General features: G+C 34.6%; 1 protein-coding gene across 4 annotated transcripts in view; it reads left to right on the forward strand.

Annotated features, from left to right (window-relative positions):
* The window catches only part of LOC123706450 (neural-cadherin), a 220,204-nt gene that overhangs the window by 31,706 nt on the left and 167,620 nt on the right, over positions 1 to 20,878 (forward strand). For 2 of the 4 annotated variants that reach the window (XM_045655729.1, XM_045655728.1), the window contains exons 3-12: positions 3,507 to 3,518; positions 4,458 to 4,759; positions 6,028 to 6,164; positions 9,385 to 9,601; positions 10,008 to 10,176; positions 13,155 to 14,005; positions 14,119 to 14,310; positions 15,825 to 16,018; positions 19,723 to 19,912; positions 20,111 to 20,293. In XM_045655729.1, the coding sequence (XP_045511685.1) occupies positions 3,507 to 3,518; positions 4,458 to 4,759; positions 6,028 to 6,164; positions 9,385 to 9,601; positions 10,008 to 10,176; positions 13,155 to 14,005; positions 14,119 to 14,310; positions 15,825 to 16,018; positions 19,723 to 19,912; positions 20,111 to 20,293 (2,447 nt within the window). Of the gene's footprint in view, positions 1 to 3,506; positions 3,519 to 4,457; positions 4,760 to 6,027; positions 6,165 to 9,384; positions 9,602 to 10,007; positions 10,177 to 13,154; positions 14,006 to 14,118; positions 14,311 to 15,824; positions 16,019 to 16,121; positions 16,313 to 19,722; positions 19,913 to 20,110; positions 20,294 to 20,878 lie in introns of all 4 variants that reach the window. The other 2 variants (XM_045655730.1, XM_045655731.1) reach the window with 2 other exon arrangements.

The raw sequence follows: 20,878 nt of genomic DNA on the forward strand, positions 1-20,878 counted from the left end.
TGAATCTGCTGCGGCAGAAGTACTGCAGAATAAAACGAGCATTCGTAAAGCAAGCAAAATGTTTAATTTGAAAAGAAAAGTGTCTTGAAAATGTTAGATTTTAGTTTGACTGAAGTGACAAGTTAAAAAAGTATAAATAATTTATTACCTACATGTTGATATTTACCACAGAATATTTACTGACGAAGTTTTCTAATTCAGTAATAAAAAAGTGTTTTATAAAAGATTTAAGAAAGTTCCTGCCAAAGTTATGTGATTATTACTGTTAAAAGTTGGAAAATTACGATATAGATATTATAATTGCTCATAAATTTTATAAGACTGTTCAAAATAGTCTCATTTATTCATAACGTTTTGAAATAATAAAAAATAAATTATTTATTATTGTTCATTTTGTTTATTTACCTACTGTAACATCGTGCCCCGAAGCTGTAACAACTAGCCCCAAGTCAGGGGTAAGTTGTTCCAATCGACTTATTTCATTAATTCTCTATTAAAGGAAAAATTACGTAAGCTTTAATATTTTTCCAATGCTATTCTACTAGCCGAATAGACACACTAATGGTAAAAGCAATCAAATGTATACATTATTTGATAGATTTTGTAATATTAATAATTATCTAAAAATTGTAACAACGTGCCCCCCGCTCCCCTACTATAGCTTGAACGAATGTAAGTTCAGATTCTCTTATCGCAAGAGGCGCGTAGCCACGAGGAGAGCACGCGGCGCGTAGTACGCGCATGCGCGCTGCGTTGCCTGATGCCTCCACAAGTGCCGGTGGAGTGGGTCGCGAGTACCCCCCTACCCACCTGGTAACGTACCCCGCAATATTAAAACCAGCCGTATTTCAAAGGCTCCGACGACTGTCGCTTATGCTCCTGTTCGACAGTCATGGATTCCAAATTGAATTTGGAAATTAATTCGTTGGCTTGAATACAAATTGCATTATGGTTTAATTTAAATATGAGTTAATCAATTGTAGATTGAGTTAATATTGTAAAAAAAATCATGAGCGAATATCGCAATCGGCTAGGAATAATCTGTGTTACTATGTTGATAATGGTATTTGTAAAACAATTTACAACATACAACATCCAAAAATTACAACGTTTCATAAAAATATAGTATATCATGTTGCTTAGTGAGAAAAAAAATGTTTGAGAATATGCGATAATATCGCATCTAAAGCAATAACATCCAATGAAATAGGTAAGCATTTATTGCAGTGCAATTAAACTGAATGCGATGAAGTACGTAAAATTCCTTAGTACATAGCGGAAGCAGCTTTATAATAACTGAACTAAATAGCGCTACGAAAACATTCCTTCAGTTCACAACAGCCTTTTCGAGGAAGTGTTTTTATCTCATCAGCGAGGTCCGTACTATCAATGGAGCTGGCATGGAGCCAAAATATAGAGCATTTTGCTTGATGCACCCGAGTTTTACCGCCAGGCGCGATTTTCGCAAAAATCCCTATATCAAGATAGAGCGCGTCTAGTCCGCAGCTTCATGCGAGATAAAAACCGAGGTAGACTAGATAAATCAAATTTGATTTAAAATCTCCTCCACAAAATTGCGATTTCCTATACGCCGGGGTTTTAATTTTGATGCCACGATTTGGAATTAAAAATATTCGATATTCTTTCAATGATATCCCAAACAACTAAATGCAACTTAGTACCTACCCTTTACGAATAGTCATATCGACTTTGATTACAAGTTTTGTGTGCAATGTAAATCATTACCTTCTGTATGTCTTGAGTAAATTTTAGAGGAATAGACACAATTTAAAGACAGTACGTGCCTAAACATTCTTCTGGAATAAATAGAAAAACAATAACGTACGTGGCATTACGAGGTTTTGGCTGGCGGCCAGGTCGTGGAGACTTTTCTGCTAGTGTTTCAGACGACCTAAGTCATATTTTAATCGGACCCCGCTTATATAATGATTTAACAGTTTTATCTCAGATACATTTCATTCAATTTTTATTAAATGTTTGGATTCCTTTCCTGTTATCACTTTTTTTCCTTTTTCGTTTTAAATCGTTTGCCTAGAAGAAATCTCGCATTAGTGATAGGTACAAATGCTTCACACATTTTTCTATATTTATGTTTTCTAAATTTACCACTTATCGCAATTAAGTATTTTATTCATTCACACATAAAGTGCTCTTACACAAAACGTATGATTGTTTGATTATTTTTGTTTCACCAAGACTTAAGAAACTACCAAGAACAATTTCGGATGCCATAAGTGTATAGACAGTTTTTCTTCTGAAATACATTTACAGTCGCAATAGTTTGTTAGATAGAGTTATTGCTTTTGTCTCTCAACAGGAAGTTGGCAACGTAACACGATAAGTTGGAGTTTAAGACAATTCTAGCTGCCAAAGTGGTTCTATAAGATAAATTATACAATTAACAATGTATATCACGTACTTAGACAAGGCACCCTTCAGATAACCGTAGCTTTGAACGTTTTTTTCTGAAATACTTTTTTTATAATTATGATGATTTTATAAATTCTGAATGAAAACATACTATCACTGTCTAACTCCGATGCGGTATTGGATTGTAATACTACTGGGCATAAATGGTTCGTAAATAATTTTCAGTTTAATTTTTTTTTATAAACAATAATTGTATGTTACATTGTTATGTAAATAATCACGCATCAAATTACAAACATAGGTTTATTCGTTCAATAGCAACTATTGAATTATAGTGAATTTATTTCGTGCAACATATTTTGATTTATCAAAAAATATATAAATTCTGTACTGTAACTGTAATATTGACATTACCATGAGAACACAATACATTTAAATAAAATTATACTAAAATGGTAGTTATACGTTGAAACCTTTAGTGTTCTATTTATTTGTATGGGGCGTGTGTAAAAACTAACGCCGCCGGAACATGGGCTTACAGCAAAATTGTTGGATTTAGTTCGGGATATACGGAAAGCCCTTAGGGATAAGAATACTATACGAATTCAGAAGTAAAGCCGGGTGGTATTTATTTATCGATGATTATTGTACATGTGTTACGTTCTTTGGTGTTTAGTTACATTTCTTTCTTTCTAAACAGATCGCTAAACAGCTGTAATAATCAAATCAATTCAATTTAACATTGTTTAATTAACCTGTAAATTGTATAGTAACACATCAGTTAATGAATTTCACTTTGATTTAATTTTAATGTAATTACTGATATGTTACACATAGGTAGGTATACGACATTCTGAATGTTAGCACAATTATTCTTCTATCTTCAATTATTATGTATTTGGATAATTATTTATTTATCGTAATTCAATTCCAAATTATAATATCTTTGTGAAAAACAACTGTCAAATTGAGATGTTTAAGTGGCGATGTTACTGTTTAATTCGTAGATTTAAGATATTATATATATAAGTAGGTATAACAAATGCTTAAATTGTTCTAACCCTATTAAAATGCTGACAAATTATTAATATTTATGTTTTTTTCACGCTATCCAGTGGCTCTGAAGTGTAAGTATAACAAATAAAATAATCTTTATATCTTTAGTAATATGATCAAAATTTTTACATTTTAAAAACCTTCATGTTTCTAGTCAGTGTTTTTTTATTCCATTAAGTTTTACTATTTTATTGTCACGTAAAGGTAATGTACGACATTGATTATAAAAATCTAATTTAATTAAACGAGATCGTGCCTAGCTCTCGTTTCTGCCTGATAACTTAATCGGTAATGGAATCTCTCCAACGGAGTCTGTTTATTTGGATCAGCCGTCTAACGAGCGACTGTAAACACAATTGAAAGACTTAAGCTTTTCTAATAAGATAGCTCAGCTATAACCTATAACATGTATGAGATAAAAATACTAAAAATCTAAAGGTGGAATTTATAATTTTGTAGGAACAAACTTGCATTTTTGTGAAGTTTAATCATTTGCTTTTAAGGATTATTGAAGTCTGCAGAAGCGAGTAATCCACTATCGTAATTGGAAAAGTTATCTTCTGTTTTATGTTGGCTCTATTTTATCCCCGGACTCTTTTATATCTCATGTCATTGTTAGTTCTGTTGTTAAACTTGACTCAAAATACATCTGCAACATTGTGGAGCTTTTTACATGGATAAAATGAGTTGTAACTGGTCATAAAAATATTTTATCAACGAAGATTCTTAGCCACTATGATTAGCTCTATAAAGTAGAGGTTAGGTAGGTAATGTAACTACATATTATGAAGTTGGGTAATTATATTTTCTGTAAATAATCAAAGGTGATATTATGTACTTATCGTACTTATAGTAAAAAGAACAATATCGATTATTGTTCAAACAACCGAAAGCTCACTAGAATAGAAAGCAACATCAGAAAGGTTATCATTACTGGCTTTCGGAGTTAATTAAAACGAACGAGTTTATAAATAAAGTTCACACTAAATATATGCCATTAACCATTCCAGATACGGACAACCAGCGTGTAATAATCCACGTGAAGGATGTCAATGACGAACCTCCGTATTTTATCAATCGTCCGCTACCAATGCAAACGGTGGTACAACTCAACGCGGCACCGAATACCCCCGTCTTTACCCTGCAAGCCAGAGACCCGGATACTGACCACAATATTCACTACTTCATCGTAAGAGACAGAACAGGGGGCAGATTTGAAGTTGACGAGCGTTCGGGTGTGGTCCGCACCAGGGGAACGGATCCTTTCCAACTTGATATGGAATACGTCTTGTATGTCAAGGCCGAAGATCAGGTGAGATTCACTTTTATATGTATTTGAATAAGTTTTATTTTATATATTCTTACCACTATATTATGTCGATCATTTATGAGTCGCTTGAGTAACATTTGTGACTTGTATTTGGTTTCGATTGCAAATTAATGCAAAAAGTCGCTCAATAATAACAAAGTATTTTTTTATTGAATGAATAAGTTTTATTCTAAATTAAGTTTGGAATACTAAGAAATGTCTGCAAAGTTTCATACTTTGAGTTTATTCGAGGAATTGAATAGAATTATTTTTATGAACCAAATGGTAAAAATAATAGTTCAGAGTTCTTGAAAAGTTGTTTGAATTAATGAAATAGTAGGTATTAATGATATTCTTATGAGCTCTGAATATTGTTTCGTAATTTTACTTTATATTTCTCTACGTAAAATTTTCATCTGGAGGACTTTATATCTTGATGAAAAACATTTTGAAAACTAGAATTTTGTTTAAATAAACGAAATTATATTATAATGATATTATAGGTGTCTAATGTTTATTCAACAAATATAAGAGAGAGAGAAGAATGTTTAATAAAAATTAAAAAGAACTATCTTTGGTGAGATTGAGTACCTACACATCACCCGCTGTAAACTCTCCCAACCCTGGCGCAGGTCAAACACTAAAGAATTTATTGCGTGATAAATCCTTTACAAAGTTTTTTATTTCAAGAAGAAAGCAATATATCGAGGCTCCAAGTAATGACGGCCAATTTATATTAAAATTTTGCAGCCTTTTTTATTTTTTATTAAACTAAAAGTCTCGAAAATCAGTCAAATATTTATGCTATATGTGTTTCAACACATATTTCATACATGAAATGGAATGGAATGGAACATGGAAGCGCGTTCAATCTTAATTCTTAGACCACATCTCAGCTTAACATCAGGCGAGATTGTGGTCAAGCGCTTCCCTATTCCCAATAAAAAAAGTGTAAAATCATGTTGTAAGTATTCGGAACGTTTTAAAAGCGATCTAACTAAACTCCTTAAAATACCTAGCTTTAATTTTTATAAGAATTAGCTCTATTTGTAGTTTGAATTGTGATTACAGATCTTTTGCTTCTTATCGCCAATCATGCTTCCCACTGTAAGTGTAACCTCTCGTTGAATTACATTATTATTTTACCTTTCCGGTTTGAGAATAATTCAATTCATACGACATGATTATATACAAAAGAAAGTACCAACACAAAAATAAGTTCTTACATATACCTAGTCTGTTTTATTAATACTATTTAAATGAACTTTCAGAGCGGTCGAGTCGACGAGAGGCGGTTCCAATCAACCCCCGAGGAACGTCTTAGCATTGTAGGCGGTAAACGTGCCCCTCAGTTCTATTTACCGAGCTATGAAGCTGAGATAGCCGAGAATCAGAAGAAAGATTCTGAGTAAGTATGCGTGGGTTTTTGTTTAAACGTAAAGGAAGCAATTGATAAAATACCTAGAAGGTTACATTCTATTAAGTGAGCCACATTGTTTAAAAGCATATATTATTATTATAAACTAGATTTCCGCCCGCGGCTTCGCCCGCGTTTGCAAAGGAAAACCCGCATAGTTCCCGTTCGTAAAACTATCCTATGTGTTAATCCAAGTTACCCTCTATATGTGTGCTAAATTTCATTGTAATCGGTTCAGTAGTTTTTACGTGAAAGAGTAACAAACATCCATACATCTATACATCCATACAAACTTTCGCATTTATAATATTAGTAGGATTGTATATTGATATGATTTTAAAAGAGCAACTATGGAGTTGCTTCCCGGTTCTTCTCCATAGATGCCTACTGCTTTCCGAACAAAAAAAAATATAATGACGATTCAAAAGTGCTTCTAGAAGAAGTCTAATTGAATAAATAAATGAAGTTTGAGTTTATATGTATATCAATTTGTGCAAAGCTTTTGACTATCCTGTATTCGTTGGATTAGGTATACTAATTTAACTGTAAACTAAAATAATCTTAAACCGCCTTTCATTCGCCTTTGAAGCGACTTTGAGAGAAAACCAAGCTGGATTCAGAAAGGGCAGGTCATGTGTGGATCATATCAGTACGCTACGAATAATAGCCGAACAATGTACAGAATGGCAATCTGATGTCTTTTATATGTTTGTTGACTTCGAAAAAGCCTTCGATACAATAAGATGGTCCGCACTTTGGAAATCCCTTGAGAATAGAGGTTTGCCTACCAAAATCATAAATATCATTCGGTCTTTCTACACCAACAGCTCCTGCAGAGTTCTTCATAATGGCCAGCTTTCCAATCCCATCAAGCTTAATTCTGGAGTCAGACAAGGATGTCTTTTGTCGCCAATTATGTTCATTGTTCTTCTTGACGATGTACTGTGCGAAGCTACAGCGCACCGAACGGGTATTCCATGGGGTAACGGCAGTCAACTCCTAGATCTTGACTACGCAGATGATATTTGCTTAGTATCAAATAGCATAGAACACCTTAATATAAATGCATGCGCACTTCAATCTGCAGCAGCAAAAGTCGGATTGAGAATCAACACCCAAAAAACTGTTGTCATGAAAACTGCATTGACAAATGAACAGCTGCAAATATCATTAAATGGAAAATCAATTCGAGAAGTACCTACATTTTGCTATCTAGGAAGTATTCTGAGCCCTAACGGTGGTGCAGAGGTTGATATTGAAAATAGAATACAGAAAGCAAAAGCTGCCTTTGCACAGTTATCTCCGATTTGGAAATCAAGTGGCTTATCCCGTCAGCTTAAATTGCGAATCTTCGAGAGCAATGTGAAGTCGATACTGCTATATGGTTGTGAGACTTGGAAAGTAACACAAGCTATCTCCAACAGACTCCAGGTATGTCTGAACAAATGCTTAAGAAGTATATTACGAATTTTTTGGCCTGATACAATTTCCAATGAAGAACTCTGGAAAATAACCAACCAGCAACCTATAGACCAACAAATCTGCTACAGGAAGTGGGGGTGGATAGGACACTGCCTTAGGAGGCCGGATCAAAATATAGCAAAAACAGCTTTAGACTGGACGCCCCTGAACGGTCGTAGAAGAAAAGGTCGTCCCCCTGCATCGTGGAAGAGATCTGTGGTTGCTGAACTAAATAAAACCGGCCTGTCGTGGCAAGAAGTCAAAGCAAAAGCCCAAAATCGACGTGACTGGAAAAAGTTTACTGAGGCCCTATGCTCCACGAGGAGTTAAAGGAACAATCATCATCAATTTAACTGTAAAGCACTAATTAAAGAAAAAATCTACTGAATATTGATGTTGAATTAATGTTTATGTTACCGGAAATGTATGAAATCAAGGAATTGTATACAATTCCTAGGAAATGTGTACAATTCCGATACCATTTAGGAAATGTATAAAATATTGTTTAAAAAACTATTTAATGCATGCATATCCTAGGAAATGTATAATCTTCCTAGGAATTGTATACAATTCCAATATCGTATTAGGAAATGTGTAAAGTAAATGCTTTCTGTAATAAAACACGTTGTTATTTTTTCTATTATAGCTCTTATTGATACAATCGGGTAACAGTCATACCGTAAAATTGTAATAATAATATTATGTTCATATTATTATCATAGTAATAAACATTTTAAAAATCAAATATCTAAATTTTAACGTAAATATCACAAAATCAACTTATATTTATTCTTATAAAATCAAATTTTCATTTGGCAAGTGATTACCTACTTGACAAGTGACAGCGGGACGAGGGGACTGATTAGTCCCCTCGTCCCGCTGTCCTCGCGTATATTTGGCGCAGTCGGATTGTATAATTCGCCGTATTACATTACGGCTAGCTGTTTTAATATGCCGAAAATTCGTCTTTTTCCAAAATTCTACAAAAAGACGGTCGCGAACCGACGGAGCCCCACTTTGTGGGGCTCCTATTTCTGTGTAGTTTTAAAAAACACGAACCTAACCTAACCCACACCTTTATCCAAACCAAAAATTTCTGATTACGAATTATCGACATAGTTACTACAAAATGCCGACCGTTTGTAAACGGCCAGATTATATACAATTTGCCTGCGACATATCAATATCTTAAATGTTTTACATTTCCGATAGCTATTTAGGAAATGTATAGATTTCCTAGGAAATGTGTATAAAATAATTTATTTCACACATTTCCGTGCGATTTTAGGAATTATATACAATTCCTAGGAATTGTATACAATGATGGATTACATACATTTCCGGTAACATTTACATACCTAACGACATCTATGAATAATAAAAATTCGAACGGTTTAACGGGTTTTACTAGCGGTCCACCCCGGCTTCGCCCGTGGTATATATTTCGCAATAAAAGGTAGCCTATGTTCTTTCTCAGAATCTAAAGATTGTCTGTGCCAATTTTCATCAAAATCGGTCCAGTAGTTTATGCGTGAAAACCATACATACTAACCATACATAATTTCAAACCTTTCCTCTTTATAATATTAGTAGGTATAGACTATAGATACCTACATATAGTATGTTTATGCAATAAAGAATCATTGAAAACCTTTCTTTAACTTATTTTACTATTAAAACTTGGTTCCATAATATATTAATTGTGGTGCAATGAAACCATATACTCATCCAATATAATTCTCAATTTCAGTATCATATCCGTGAAAGCGAAATCGTTTGCCGATCGCGAAATTCGCTATACACTGAAAGCACAAGGACAAGGCGCGGGTACGTTCAACATTGGCCCCACTTCTGGTATCGTGAAACTGGCGAAGGAATTAGACTTTGAAGACTTGCGCCAGCCACATGTGTACTCATTGGTCGTCACTGCTACCGAAGATTCGGGCGGATTCTCTACGTCTGTTGAGGTAATTTATTGTAATTTATTACCTAAGATAAAAAATAACGCATTTCAATGTTCAGTACCATATTATAAGTATGTTGAGATACATCAATTTCTATTGTGATTACGCTATTTTGTACCTTTATAATAACTCATGATTCATCGTATTTTGATTCAAATACAATATTTAAAGTAAAAAAGAAAGATTATAGGACTATATACCTAGTGGTAATAGGCCACTTGATACTTGGTCTATTTTACAAGAATTAAAAGTTCTCACCACAATTCTCATTGTGCAATGTGCAGTTGGGCTTGTAATTGTTAATCAATTATCTTGTTAACCTATTCAGGGAATAATTACTAGTTAACAGTAAAATAAAAGTCCTTACAGTATTCGAACAGAAGTTAAACTATTCTTATTACAATTTCAGTTAACAATCCGTGTCACGGATGTGAATGACAACGCGCCAAAGTTTGAGCTGCCCGACTACCAAGCCCATAATGTTGATGAAGACATCCCGCTTGGAACCAGCATCCTCAAAGTGAAGGCAATGGACGCTGACTCCGGAAAGAACGCTGAGATCGAATATTTAGTTTCAGGTACGATTTATGAGTTTTTTTTTATAAGCTTTAAAGTATAATTAACCAATTGGTAAAAAATATTGTTATATTTGGCTTAAATATTTGGCATACAATTAACTTTATACAAAATGAACAGGTTTCGCACATCATCTATACTATAAAAATGAATCCCAAAATGTGTTGGTAAGCGCATAACTTGAGAACGGCTGAACCGTTTTCTATAATTCTTTTTTTATTATATTCCTTGAAGTACGAGGATGGTTCTTATATAGAGAAAACGTAAATGTGTACCACGGGCGAAGCCGGGGCGGACCGCTAGTAGGAAATAAAAGTATGGGAAATTGGCTCCGAGAAATATTTTTGTAATTGTTAAAAATTAACTTTCACGTCCTAAATACTGCATGAATCATACCAATTTGTGTGTAATTCATAAAACATACTTCACTCTATGAATCACTTAATGAATCAATGTAAAGTTGAACATTAATGATATTATTAAAATATTGGTAAAATCGTATTCTCAAACTGTAAACTGAATTCTAACACGATTAGAAATGGTTTGAAATTACTGCCGTCCTTTAACTAGAAAGCCGTTAAGCCAACGAAGTGAGTTTCGAGTAAATGACAAAAAAGACGGAAATCGTTATTTCTTAAAAATTATGACACTTAGAATAATTATTGAGAGATACATCGATCGACATTTAATTATATTATATATAAATAATAGTTTTTAACCAGACACTGTTATAATTTATTTTTAAATTAACTTTTTCTCGTTTAGCTCAGCATATTATCTGAAAATTTTAACTTTTTACTGGACAAGACGGCCGTTAACATACCATAGCGACTTTTTAACTAAGTAATTTAGCATTTTTATTTTTATTTTGTGATTTTTTTTTAATTTATTAATAAAATGCTTACCTAAAACGTCGTTAAGCTACTATGACTGCTTTTAAGCTATGACTTTCGCTTTAATTTATATTTCAATAACTTTATAATCAGCAGTTAAGGGCTTTTGGATGCTTTTGTACTACGATTCTATATAGTTGTACTAAATTATAACCTTACTTATGTTAAAAATTTGCTGCTGTCTGAATCTTTGCTCTCGGGAATTACATTCCCTAGGTCAACCAATGGATAGGAAAAGGATCAAAAGCTTTTAGGTTTAAGTATTAAAGATTTAAACACTATCTAAATTAATGGTTTTCGCGTCTGTCTGTGAGTAACAAGTATTTTATACTTTTACTAAATGACTTTTTTAATTTTTTGATAAAATTAACCTTTTTTTCACGTCATGTTCACGTTTATTTCATTACAGAGGCTCATTAAGGGGTTAAGATTGAGATAAATCGTCTCGCTTTTCTTTTTGGAACCGTATTTTCATTTAGAATTGCAATTATAACGTTATTTTAAAAATACTCTTCTGCGAAGCCATCACAAGAGTCAAGGATATGTGAGTACAAATAGGACAACAAACAATGTAAACAAATCATTTTCTGAAAAAATAATATTAAGACTTGTGCACGAGGCTTTTGAAAAAAAATCCCGGTTTCAATAGGTCTTCAAGCTCTTACATGTGGGATGCTCTTAATAAATAATGTAGAACCGCTTATCAAATGATTAGAAGACTCTTTCATCCACATTCAGAAAATATAATATACCAGAATATGTGGAAAATAGCAGGAGGTAGAAATAGAAAACTTTTTATTTGCTACCATGTAAAAAAATACAAATTTTAAAGAAAAGAAAAAATAGAAATAGTGGCAAAATGGACTCTCCGCCAGCGGGTCAAAGGTAGTATACTCATAACAATTTTTGTATCACCATCTCTAGTAGGTACATTGCTTGACAGTCGATTACTAATTCCACCCAAGGGGTAAATTATATCATTAATAAATAGTACAGACTGTCTATATATCCTCTTTCTCGGTTACAGAGACTAATCAGAGTCTAAACCAAGGTCTAAACTGATAATGATTGAAAGTTCGCACTGTCGTAACCATTACCTACCAAATTTTCGTAACTTTGACTTGTTATATTTTCCATAATTTAGCTGCTAGATTGTATAAAACTTAGTAAACCTGATCAGAAACAATAGGTCTTGTAAAAGAAAATCAAAAGCAATCGGTACTCTGCTTAGGAGCGACAACATTACAGCATCACACTCATCCCCAAAACGGATGCATCACCAGAATCGGATAACTGCCTTTTAGCTAAAAAATGAGGCTTAGCTGCTTTGTAGCTTAGCAAAAAAGTGTAATTAGAAGTTTTCCTAAATAAAGTTACTTAACTAAAAAAGCGTTAAGGGCGAGTAACTGCAAATAAGGTAAGGATTTCCATTGGAATCGTTATATGAAAGCATATCACAAAGCAGTTATAGTCAGTTTGCGTCCCTATAGTCAAGTATAATCTGATGACGTGCCTTTAGTCAAGTAAAAAGCTAAAAAATAATTATTAAATTTGGCGGTTAAGGTACTTTAAAGGAAATTTAGCGAAGTAGTGTTGGTTAGACGCTTTCAAGTTATGGAATCGCCGAAAATAGTGTTACTTAACGGCTCACAATATTTTCATATCTCTTTATCTATTAATGCTAGAGACATGATTCTTAGACAGAAAGATAGAGAATTTTGAACTTTGTCACCCTACATTTAAAACTGAAAATTGACCATTTGAGGGTTAACGGCTTTTTAGTTAAAGGACGGCAGATTATACGAGTAGCGCCACCTAGTGTTGAATGTGAACAGGCAACTTCATATTTTGAAGTTGCGCCGTGGTTATACCACTAAAACCTTACAATAGATGGCGTTAAAGTTGTATATTTAATAATGAAATAATATTTTTTTTTAGGTTTAATATTCACATTTCTTGCAAATAATATATCAATTCATTATTGTTGGTGTTTGTTTTGATATATAATGTAGAATTATTGCTCCTAAGACATCGAGAATTAGGTTATCATAACCTTCAAATAATGAGAGTATAAAATAATTTTACAGATGATCACTTCAGCGTTGATTCGAATGGCATAATCACAAACAACAAGCAGTTGGATGCCGACAACAACAATGCATATTATGAATTTGTTGTTACTGCCAAGGACAAGGGCGAACCAGCAAAAACGGGAACTGCAACCGTCAGAGTCTATACGAAAAATAAAAACGACGAAGAACCAAAATTTTCACAGCAAGTATACACACCTAACGTGGATGAAAATGCGGGCCCCAATACTTTAGTTACTACAGTTGTCGCTTCTGATAAGGATGGTGATAATGTACGCTTTGGATTTGTTGGGGGTGGTACTAGTTCTGGACAATTCGTAATTGAGGAAATAACAGGTGTCATACGATTGCACAATAAAGCCATATCATTAGATAGGGATAAGTACGAATTAAACGTAACGGCTATGGACGACGGGGCTTGTTGCGTTAATGGGGATGCAACTATACATACATCTACAGCCGTGGTCGTTGTTTTTATAACAGACGTCAACGATAATAAACCTATCTTCAAAGATTGTCCAACATACTTTCCGAAAGTAGAAGAAGGCGCTCCAAACGGCAGTCCTGTCATAAAAGTACATGCTACCGACGAAGACAAGGGCGTTAATGGTCAAGTAAAGTATTCTATAGTGCAACAGCCGAATCAAAAAGGTACGAAGTTCACAGTTGATGAAGAAACTGGTGAAGTATCCACCAACAAGGTTTTTGATCGAGAAGGGGATGACGGAAAATTTGTTTCTGTCACTGTGAAAGCTACCGATCAGGGAGATCCTTCCCTAGAAGGTGTCTGCTCATTTACCGTTGAAATCACAGATGTGAATGATAACCCACCACTATTCGACCGACAAGTAAGCTATTGTAAAAAGATATTGCATGTTTAGTACTTTAGTTATCACAATGCTTTATTGCACTTTATAGCGGGTTATACTTATGAAAATTTATTAACTATGTTATATTGCAGAAATACGTGGAGAATGTAAAACAGGATGCCAGTATAGGCACAAATATTTTAAGAGTGTCGGCATCTGATGAAGATGCTGATAACAACGGAGCTATCGTTTATACTTTAAGTGCTCCTTATAACCCAGCAGACATAGAATATTTTGAAATCCAACCTGAATCAGGGTGGATCGTTTTAAAGAAACCTCTGGACGTAAGTATATTTCACGATCGTACGAAAAGTGTGAATTTGTGGCGAGAACGACGGATGAAAGGGTCAACTTTACTATATTTGGTGGATGAGTGCTACCTAAAGCCCTAGGATTCAATTGGCACCTAATTTAAGTTTTTTACATGTAAATAGTTCTAAATTATACGCTGCTGTAAATTGCTGTGGAGAAGAGTAAATCCTGGCTATGAGGAGTAGTTGTCCATTGAACGTCGGCGGGCGGCGAGGCGCGGCCGGCGGCGCTTGTTCCTCTTGCAGCACAATTACTTTCATTTGCCGCCAGCGCCGGCTCAGCACTCAATCTTCGTTAAGATTTATTTCCGCACCACCATCTTGCATTAACTATCTTATCGATAAATACGACTTGTGTATAATATCTTTGACCGTAAAAACTGCTGTAAATATTTCACCATAAACCTGTGTTTAGTTCTAAAACATGTACAGTTTCTGTAAGAGCACTTCTGTATATTTCGCACTGACTAGTTTTGAATTATAGTTTTATTAATTAACCGATTGATTTGGGAAGCTTACGCTTTTAAAGATACCTATCATTATTGTATGTATGTACATGTTTTGTTACTAATGTCCGACACAGTAATGCATACCCTATAGCGGCAGTTCGAACCTGCTAGAAACTTTTTGGCGCGCTAGACGACTCTCATGCTATGTACCCACTATAACTTTAGTATATTCACCATAATATTGAATTTTTTACAGGATGCCAGTGTATTATATGACTTATTTTAATGTTAGATTTAACTGAGATGGTCAGATCGCCCTCGGGCAATTTGGCCATCTGACCAGTTGTGACATTATTTCTTCTGTGAAAGGGGCAACGTTTTCAAAAGCAAAATTTGTACAGTATACCGTAACGTCCACCGTTTGTAATATATTCATTACAATGAGTGTCGTTTTATTGTAGTCGTTACGAGGTCACCAAACCTTCTTATGACAACCTGACCTTTCCGCCATGTCTTGTATGCAGAGCCGCATGCATTGCCTGCTTTTTGTTAAGTTATTTAATTTTTTTTCGATTAGTTTAGTTGATTTATTGTAAAAAGTATTATTAATGTACAGTTTGTCTTTTTCCCTATTGTACAGACCGGAAATTGTATAATACGGTAAACATTATATTTTTCCGATTTATTTTCTTGCACCCTCTTACATTGGCTAATAAGCATTGTTACGTAAGCTAGCACGAACGAGACCTTTGCGTGGAAGAAGACGTCGCGAGAGGATTTCTACTTGTTAGTTAAATCTAGTTATTTCTACCTCTTATTTTAGTTTGGCTTCATGAATGTATGAACGATGATTGTATGAAAAAGATAATTTAATTTAAAAAAAGCAAAGCAATAAGTAATCAATCGTGAAAGTGGATGTTTTCTTTTCATTTATTTCTTTTAATTTAATTGTTTATTAGCAAGAACTACTTATGTGTTTATATTTGAGTTGTTTTATTTTTATTTGTCCCCGCTGACCTCTGACCCGTGTATCTGTAGCGGGACAGGTATCGACTTCGCGTGCGCGCCTCCGACAGAGGCGACCCGCCCTCCTCCGCAGACGTGGACGTTGAATTAGACGTGGTAGACAGGAACAATAAACCTCCCATCTGGGACGACATGTCCACGTATGGCCCCGTTCACATCAAAGAGAATGTCACAGTGGGTACCGTAGTGACCAGTGTGAAAGCCAGGTTGGTATAAGGCGCAGCGGGCCCGCGGGCCCGCCGCCCTTCCACTCCTTAACACTACTAACGACGTGGTTTTGTCTGTTTCCATCGACTCTTTCCCCAATAGCGAGAGACTTACAAGTTGGAGGCTATGGCTCAAGACAAGGGCTTCCCGCCCTTGTCCAGAACCGTGGAGGTCCAGATAGACGTAGTGGATCGCGCGAACAATCCCCCCGTGTGGGACCACACAGTGTACGGCCCCATCTACATTCGAGAGAATTTGCCCGTCGGTGCCAAAGTGGTGTCCGTTAAAGCAAGGTGCGTGTCTAACTGTTCGGCACGGGCACCGCACGCAGCCCCCCTTGCACGCAGTGTGGCCGCGGCGCCTTCTCGCCCTTCTGCCTGCCTGCTCCGCAACTATCAACATCGAATACATACTCTCTGCACCCTGTTCGATTATGCATTCGATTTTGACGGCAAAGTGCAGGTTATGGAAGCACGAGATACGCGCACGACCGTATTCAATATATTTTTCATTCGCCTCACATAATTGGTGACTTGTTAACCGTGTAATGTTCGATGTCCGTAAATTTTATATGCATTTCCACGATCACTTGTGAAACTTTCTGTACACCAGCGTGCATTACTAGCGGGCTCACTGCTTACATGGAATGGGGATTGAAATGTGCTCAAAAATATCTTTAGTTTGCAAAAGATTATGACTCGATTAGATATTTTTGAACATTTATCGGTAGGTATTTTAGTCATCTGTGTTCAGTGTAATTGCATGTAGGCTGGTAATTTACTGCATTTGAGTCGTAATGAAACTGTATTGCAGAGTAAAGTTTCTAATCCATAACTGATTTTTTTTGTTTTTTTTTCGTTATATTTTCTGAATTTAAGCACCAAATCAAAAATATTGAAAAATTTAATATAAAAAAATAGCTTAGATGGAGTAAAATTATTTTTTTTTTTGGTGAAAATACTTAGTCAGATATAAATTACTGCGTCCGGGTCTAAAATTTTACAAATACCTTTACGCTCAACATTTTTGTAATGTTTCAGACATTTCAATAAAGTCATGTTGCGTAAAATTTTTAATTAAAACATAATTATTTCAAACAGTGTTTTGATGTTATTTTTATGATGATATGATATATATTTATACAATATATATTTTTATATATTTAAATAAGAAACTTACCCAGCGATTTCGTCAATATTACCTACAGTGTCAATGCATTGCATATCATAGTGCATATATACCACACAGTGTTGGCCCATGGTTCACTTCTATTGTCTATCTGTTCATCCTAAACCACATTTTCAACTTACATGATAATTTAAGACGAAACCAATACTAAATCACATGACTAATACCTTTTATTTTACTTTTAACTACAACTTTATTCGTTTTCAATTAGTTGTTTCCAAAATTATTTGCCTAAATACAATTAAATTAATGACAAAATTGAGAACGAATAAGTAAAGGTAAGGTAAGTTACTTGCATCTGTGGGTACTAGTAGTTATATACTTTATTAATGGTTACTTGGCTACTACTACGCACAGAGTATGCAATCATTGTTTCGATGTATGGTATTTAAAAAATACAACATGCAAATATAAAATTTGCCATACAGGGAGTCCCGTCACCGATGTACTTTGTTCAATAGAACTACGCAAACGTAGATTGTAAAAAAACTTACCAGGGGCCTTAGCCAAACGTCAAAACGCCAAGGAATAGAATACGCTATCGAAAGAAATTGACATAAGTGTATGATGTTTTGCATAAGGATTCGGTCACCCTACCAACGACAACGACGACCACGAACAAAATTTTCATCCAGTCGCAATTAAATAAAATTGTGCAAAACACAATTAAAAATGAAATTAAAGAATTTCCTGTCGTATTGGTGTTTGGAAAAAAAAATTTTGAGATCAATGGATAAACAAACAGGTTTTTCATAGAAACGGTGGCTCCTAGAAAAAAATGTATTTAACCTTTTTTATAGATAATTAGATTATTTACAATTTTGGTTCAGGTGATTGTATGATAAACTTACCGTCTCGGCGAAAATCGCAAAAAACCCTATTTCTTTTTATTAATTGACCTCGAATTTTTTTATCCCTGAGTACCAGAATGACGGGAGATTTTAATATTGATTTTGAACAAATTTCGGCAAGATTGGAACTTTGGTTGTGGTCGTCTGCGTCGTTGGTAGTGTGATCGAACCATTACCAAAATGTCATGAGCTTATGTCAATAATTAGCGTTAGCAGTTTCTATTCCATGGCGTTACGTACGTTTGTCTAATCTTTAATTGTGTTTTGCACAATTTTATTTAATTGCGACTGGATGAAAATTTTGTTCGTGGTCGTCGTTGTCGTTGGTAGGGTGACCGAATCCTTATGCAAAACATCATACACTTATGTCAATTTCTTTCGATAGCGTATTCTATTCCTTGGCGTTTTGACGTTTGGCTAAGGCCCCAGGCCAACATTTTTATTTCGATTGTTAATAAATTCATCATTTCATTCATCCCCATACCGCATATAAGGGATATGCGGTATGAGGATGAATGTGGGCATTGGGTCTATGAAAACATATTAGACAACCTAAATGTGCGAGCGAGTCGAAGGTGGGCGGATTGCCAGTTAGGAGCTTACAGGTCGCGTCAAGTAAAAAGAACGCTGACGGTTAAGCTGCGCATTGGCGATTTATCGGTCTATTTGGTCTTATGAGGTGGTATAAGAATAACAAATAGGTAGTTGCGAAGCTACGATTCGCGAGCCTAGTTCAAAAATAAAATAATCGGCACATAGCTTACGTGCAAAACTCGATCCATGCGCAAACACACCCCATCACTTTCATCCAGCGTTCTTTTCACGTGACGCGTACTGTACATGACACCGTAGGACTATTAAACACCACTGGTTTACAATATAACTCGCGAGATTATAAATTTTCTTTAATCGTACCTACTAAAACATTTACAAGTTAATGCATTTTTCGTTAATTTATAATAGATAAGGATATGAAAGACTATAAGTTCTATTAAGCTTAGTACACTGGCGCCGGGACACCTTATTTATTATGACTGCAAAACTGATTACTAAAACCATTTCCTAACTTAATCATCAAAATGAGATACAAATATCTACTATTGTTGTTTAAAAAAATATGAGCTCATATTTCACCCACACTTAATCCTAACAATAAAACTATTATGTTGAGTGGCAATTAGAATAAAAAACTAACTACAGATGTATTACTAGATGTGGTATCATAATATTATTACTATTTCTTAATTAAACCGCCAGAAAATAAAGGATAAAAATAAAAGGTTTTCTGGCGGTAATCTAGGTGTTATTACACCAACATACTACCATAAATTGTTATATTGACTATTCTATAATGTGTTTGCATATTGTATTTATTTTGTACCTATAATAATATGGTACCGTTTTTGCTTCCCTGAGTAATATCATTATTAGTAACATTAGATATTATTTTTATTTGGAGTATTAAAGCATCAAGTATGATTAAAAAGAAAATTTTAGCCTCATATTATTTCATCTAATCTTATTCAATTACATTTTCATTGTAAGGCATTGTCATGTCCATAACTGATCTTATTTTATTCAGTTCGCATTGAATGTCGTATTGTGTTAGATAAATCCTTGGTATGGTTTCATCAGATATACTTTATTGTGTCGTATGTTTTTAGCTCTGGCATTGAAAACAACCCGACCGTGTTCTACCGCTTGATGCCGGGCTCGACGGCTCAGACGAACAAATTTCATACTTTCTACTTACAACAAAGAGCTGATAACGGATTCACGTGGGCTGACATTAAAGTGAACCATCCCCTAGACTACGAAAGCATTAAGGAATACAATCTTACTATTCGGGTTGAGGTAAAAATTGCTTGGTCATTGAAATAGATCCAATTTTGTCACACATTTATTTGAAAAGAGGAAATCTCTTTCAAATGTAACCTATTTATTAAGTTTGAGGTGAAAGGTTATGATTTATATCGTTAACCATAAAATAGTCGGACACACTGTAAGAAAAAATGCTTATATGCCTACATACATTTACCTTTTTGTGAATAGAACAATGGAGCTCAGCAGCTAGCTTCAGAAGCCACCGTGTACATCATGCTGGAGGACGTCAACGACGAGATCCCGCTGTTCACGGAGAGAGAACAGGAGACGGTGCTGGAAGGCGAGCCGATAGGGACCAAGGTCACACAAGTCAACGCTATAGACAAAGATGGGACTTTTCCTAACAACCAGGTAAGATTTTCCTACTCCTATGCGAATTCTTTTCTGTATTTTCTATGTAAATATATAATAGAAACAATTAGAAGATTATATTATGATCTCAAAATTTCGATATACCTAGAAATTTTTCGGGAATGTTTTGAAAATGGGTGATTTATAGATTTTTATGTGCTCTTTTCGTTTTCTACATTGCATTGCCACAACGACATATTCGAAAAATGACGTAAAGCAGTGTTTGGATGATAATTCGTAAGAAAAACAAACAAGGGAAAATTTCCAACTATTTATTTTCATACAATCTTTTTCGTGCAATCTACAGTTTCGGGGTCCGAACCGCAAAGTATTATCTAACGCGTGATTTGGCGGGATAACTCTTTTCCACAACACCACACATTCTTTTTATGTGGTTTTCTGCGTAATCCTTATTCACTCGTCATGTATCATATTCGGAAATTGAGTTCCATAAAATCAATCATTTTCAAAACTTACAAATAAATAACAATTTGTTGTAAAGATAAATTTGAACTAGAATAATAAATAGCATTACTAGAACCGATTTTTTGTCAATAATAATCAATTTACATTTTTAACTCTATT

This window comes from Colias croceus, chromosome 3 (genome assembly GCF_905220415.1).
Source record: "Colias croceus chromosome 3, ilColCroc2.1".
Taxonomy (NCBI): Eukaryota; Metazoa; Arthropoda; class Insecta; order Lepidoptera; family Pieridae; genus Colias; species Colias croceus.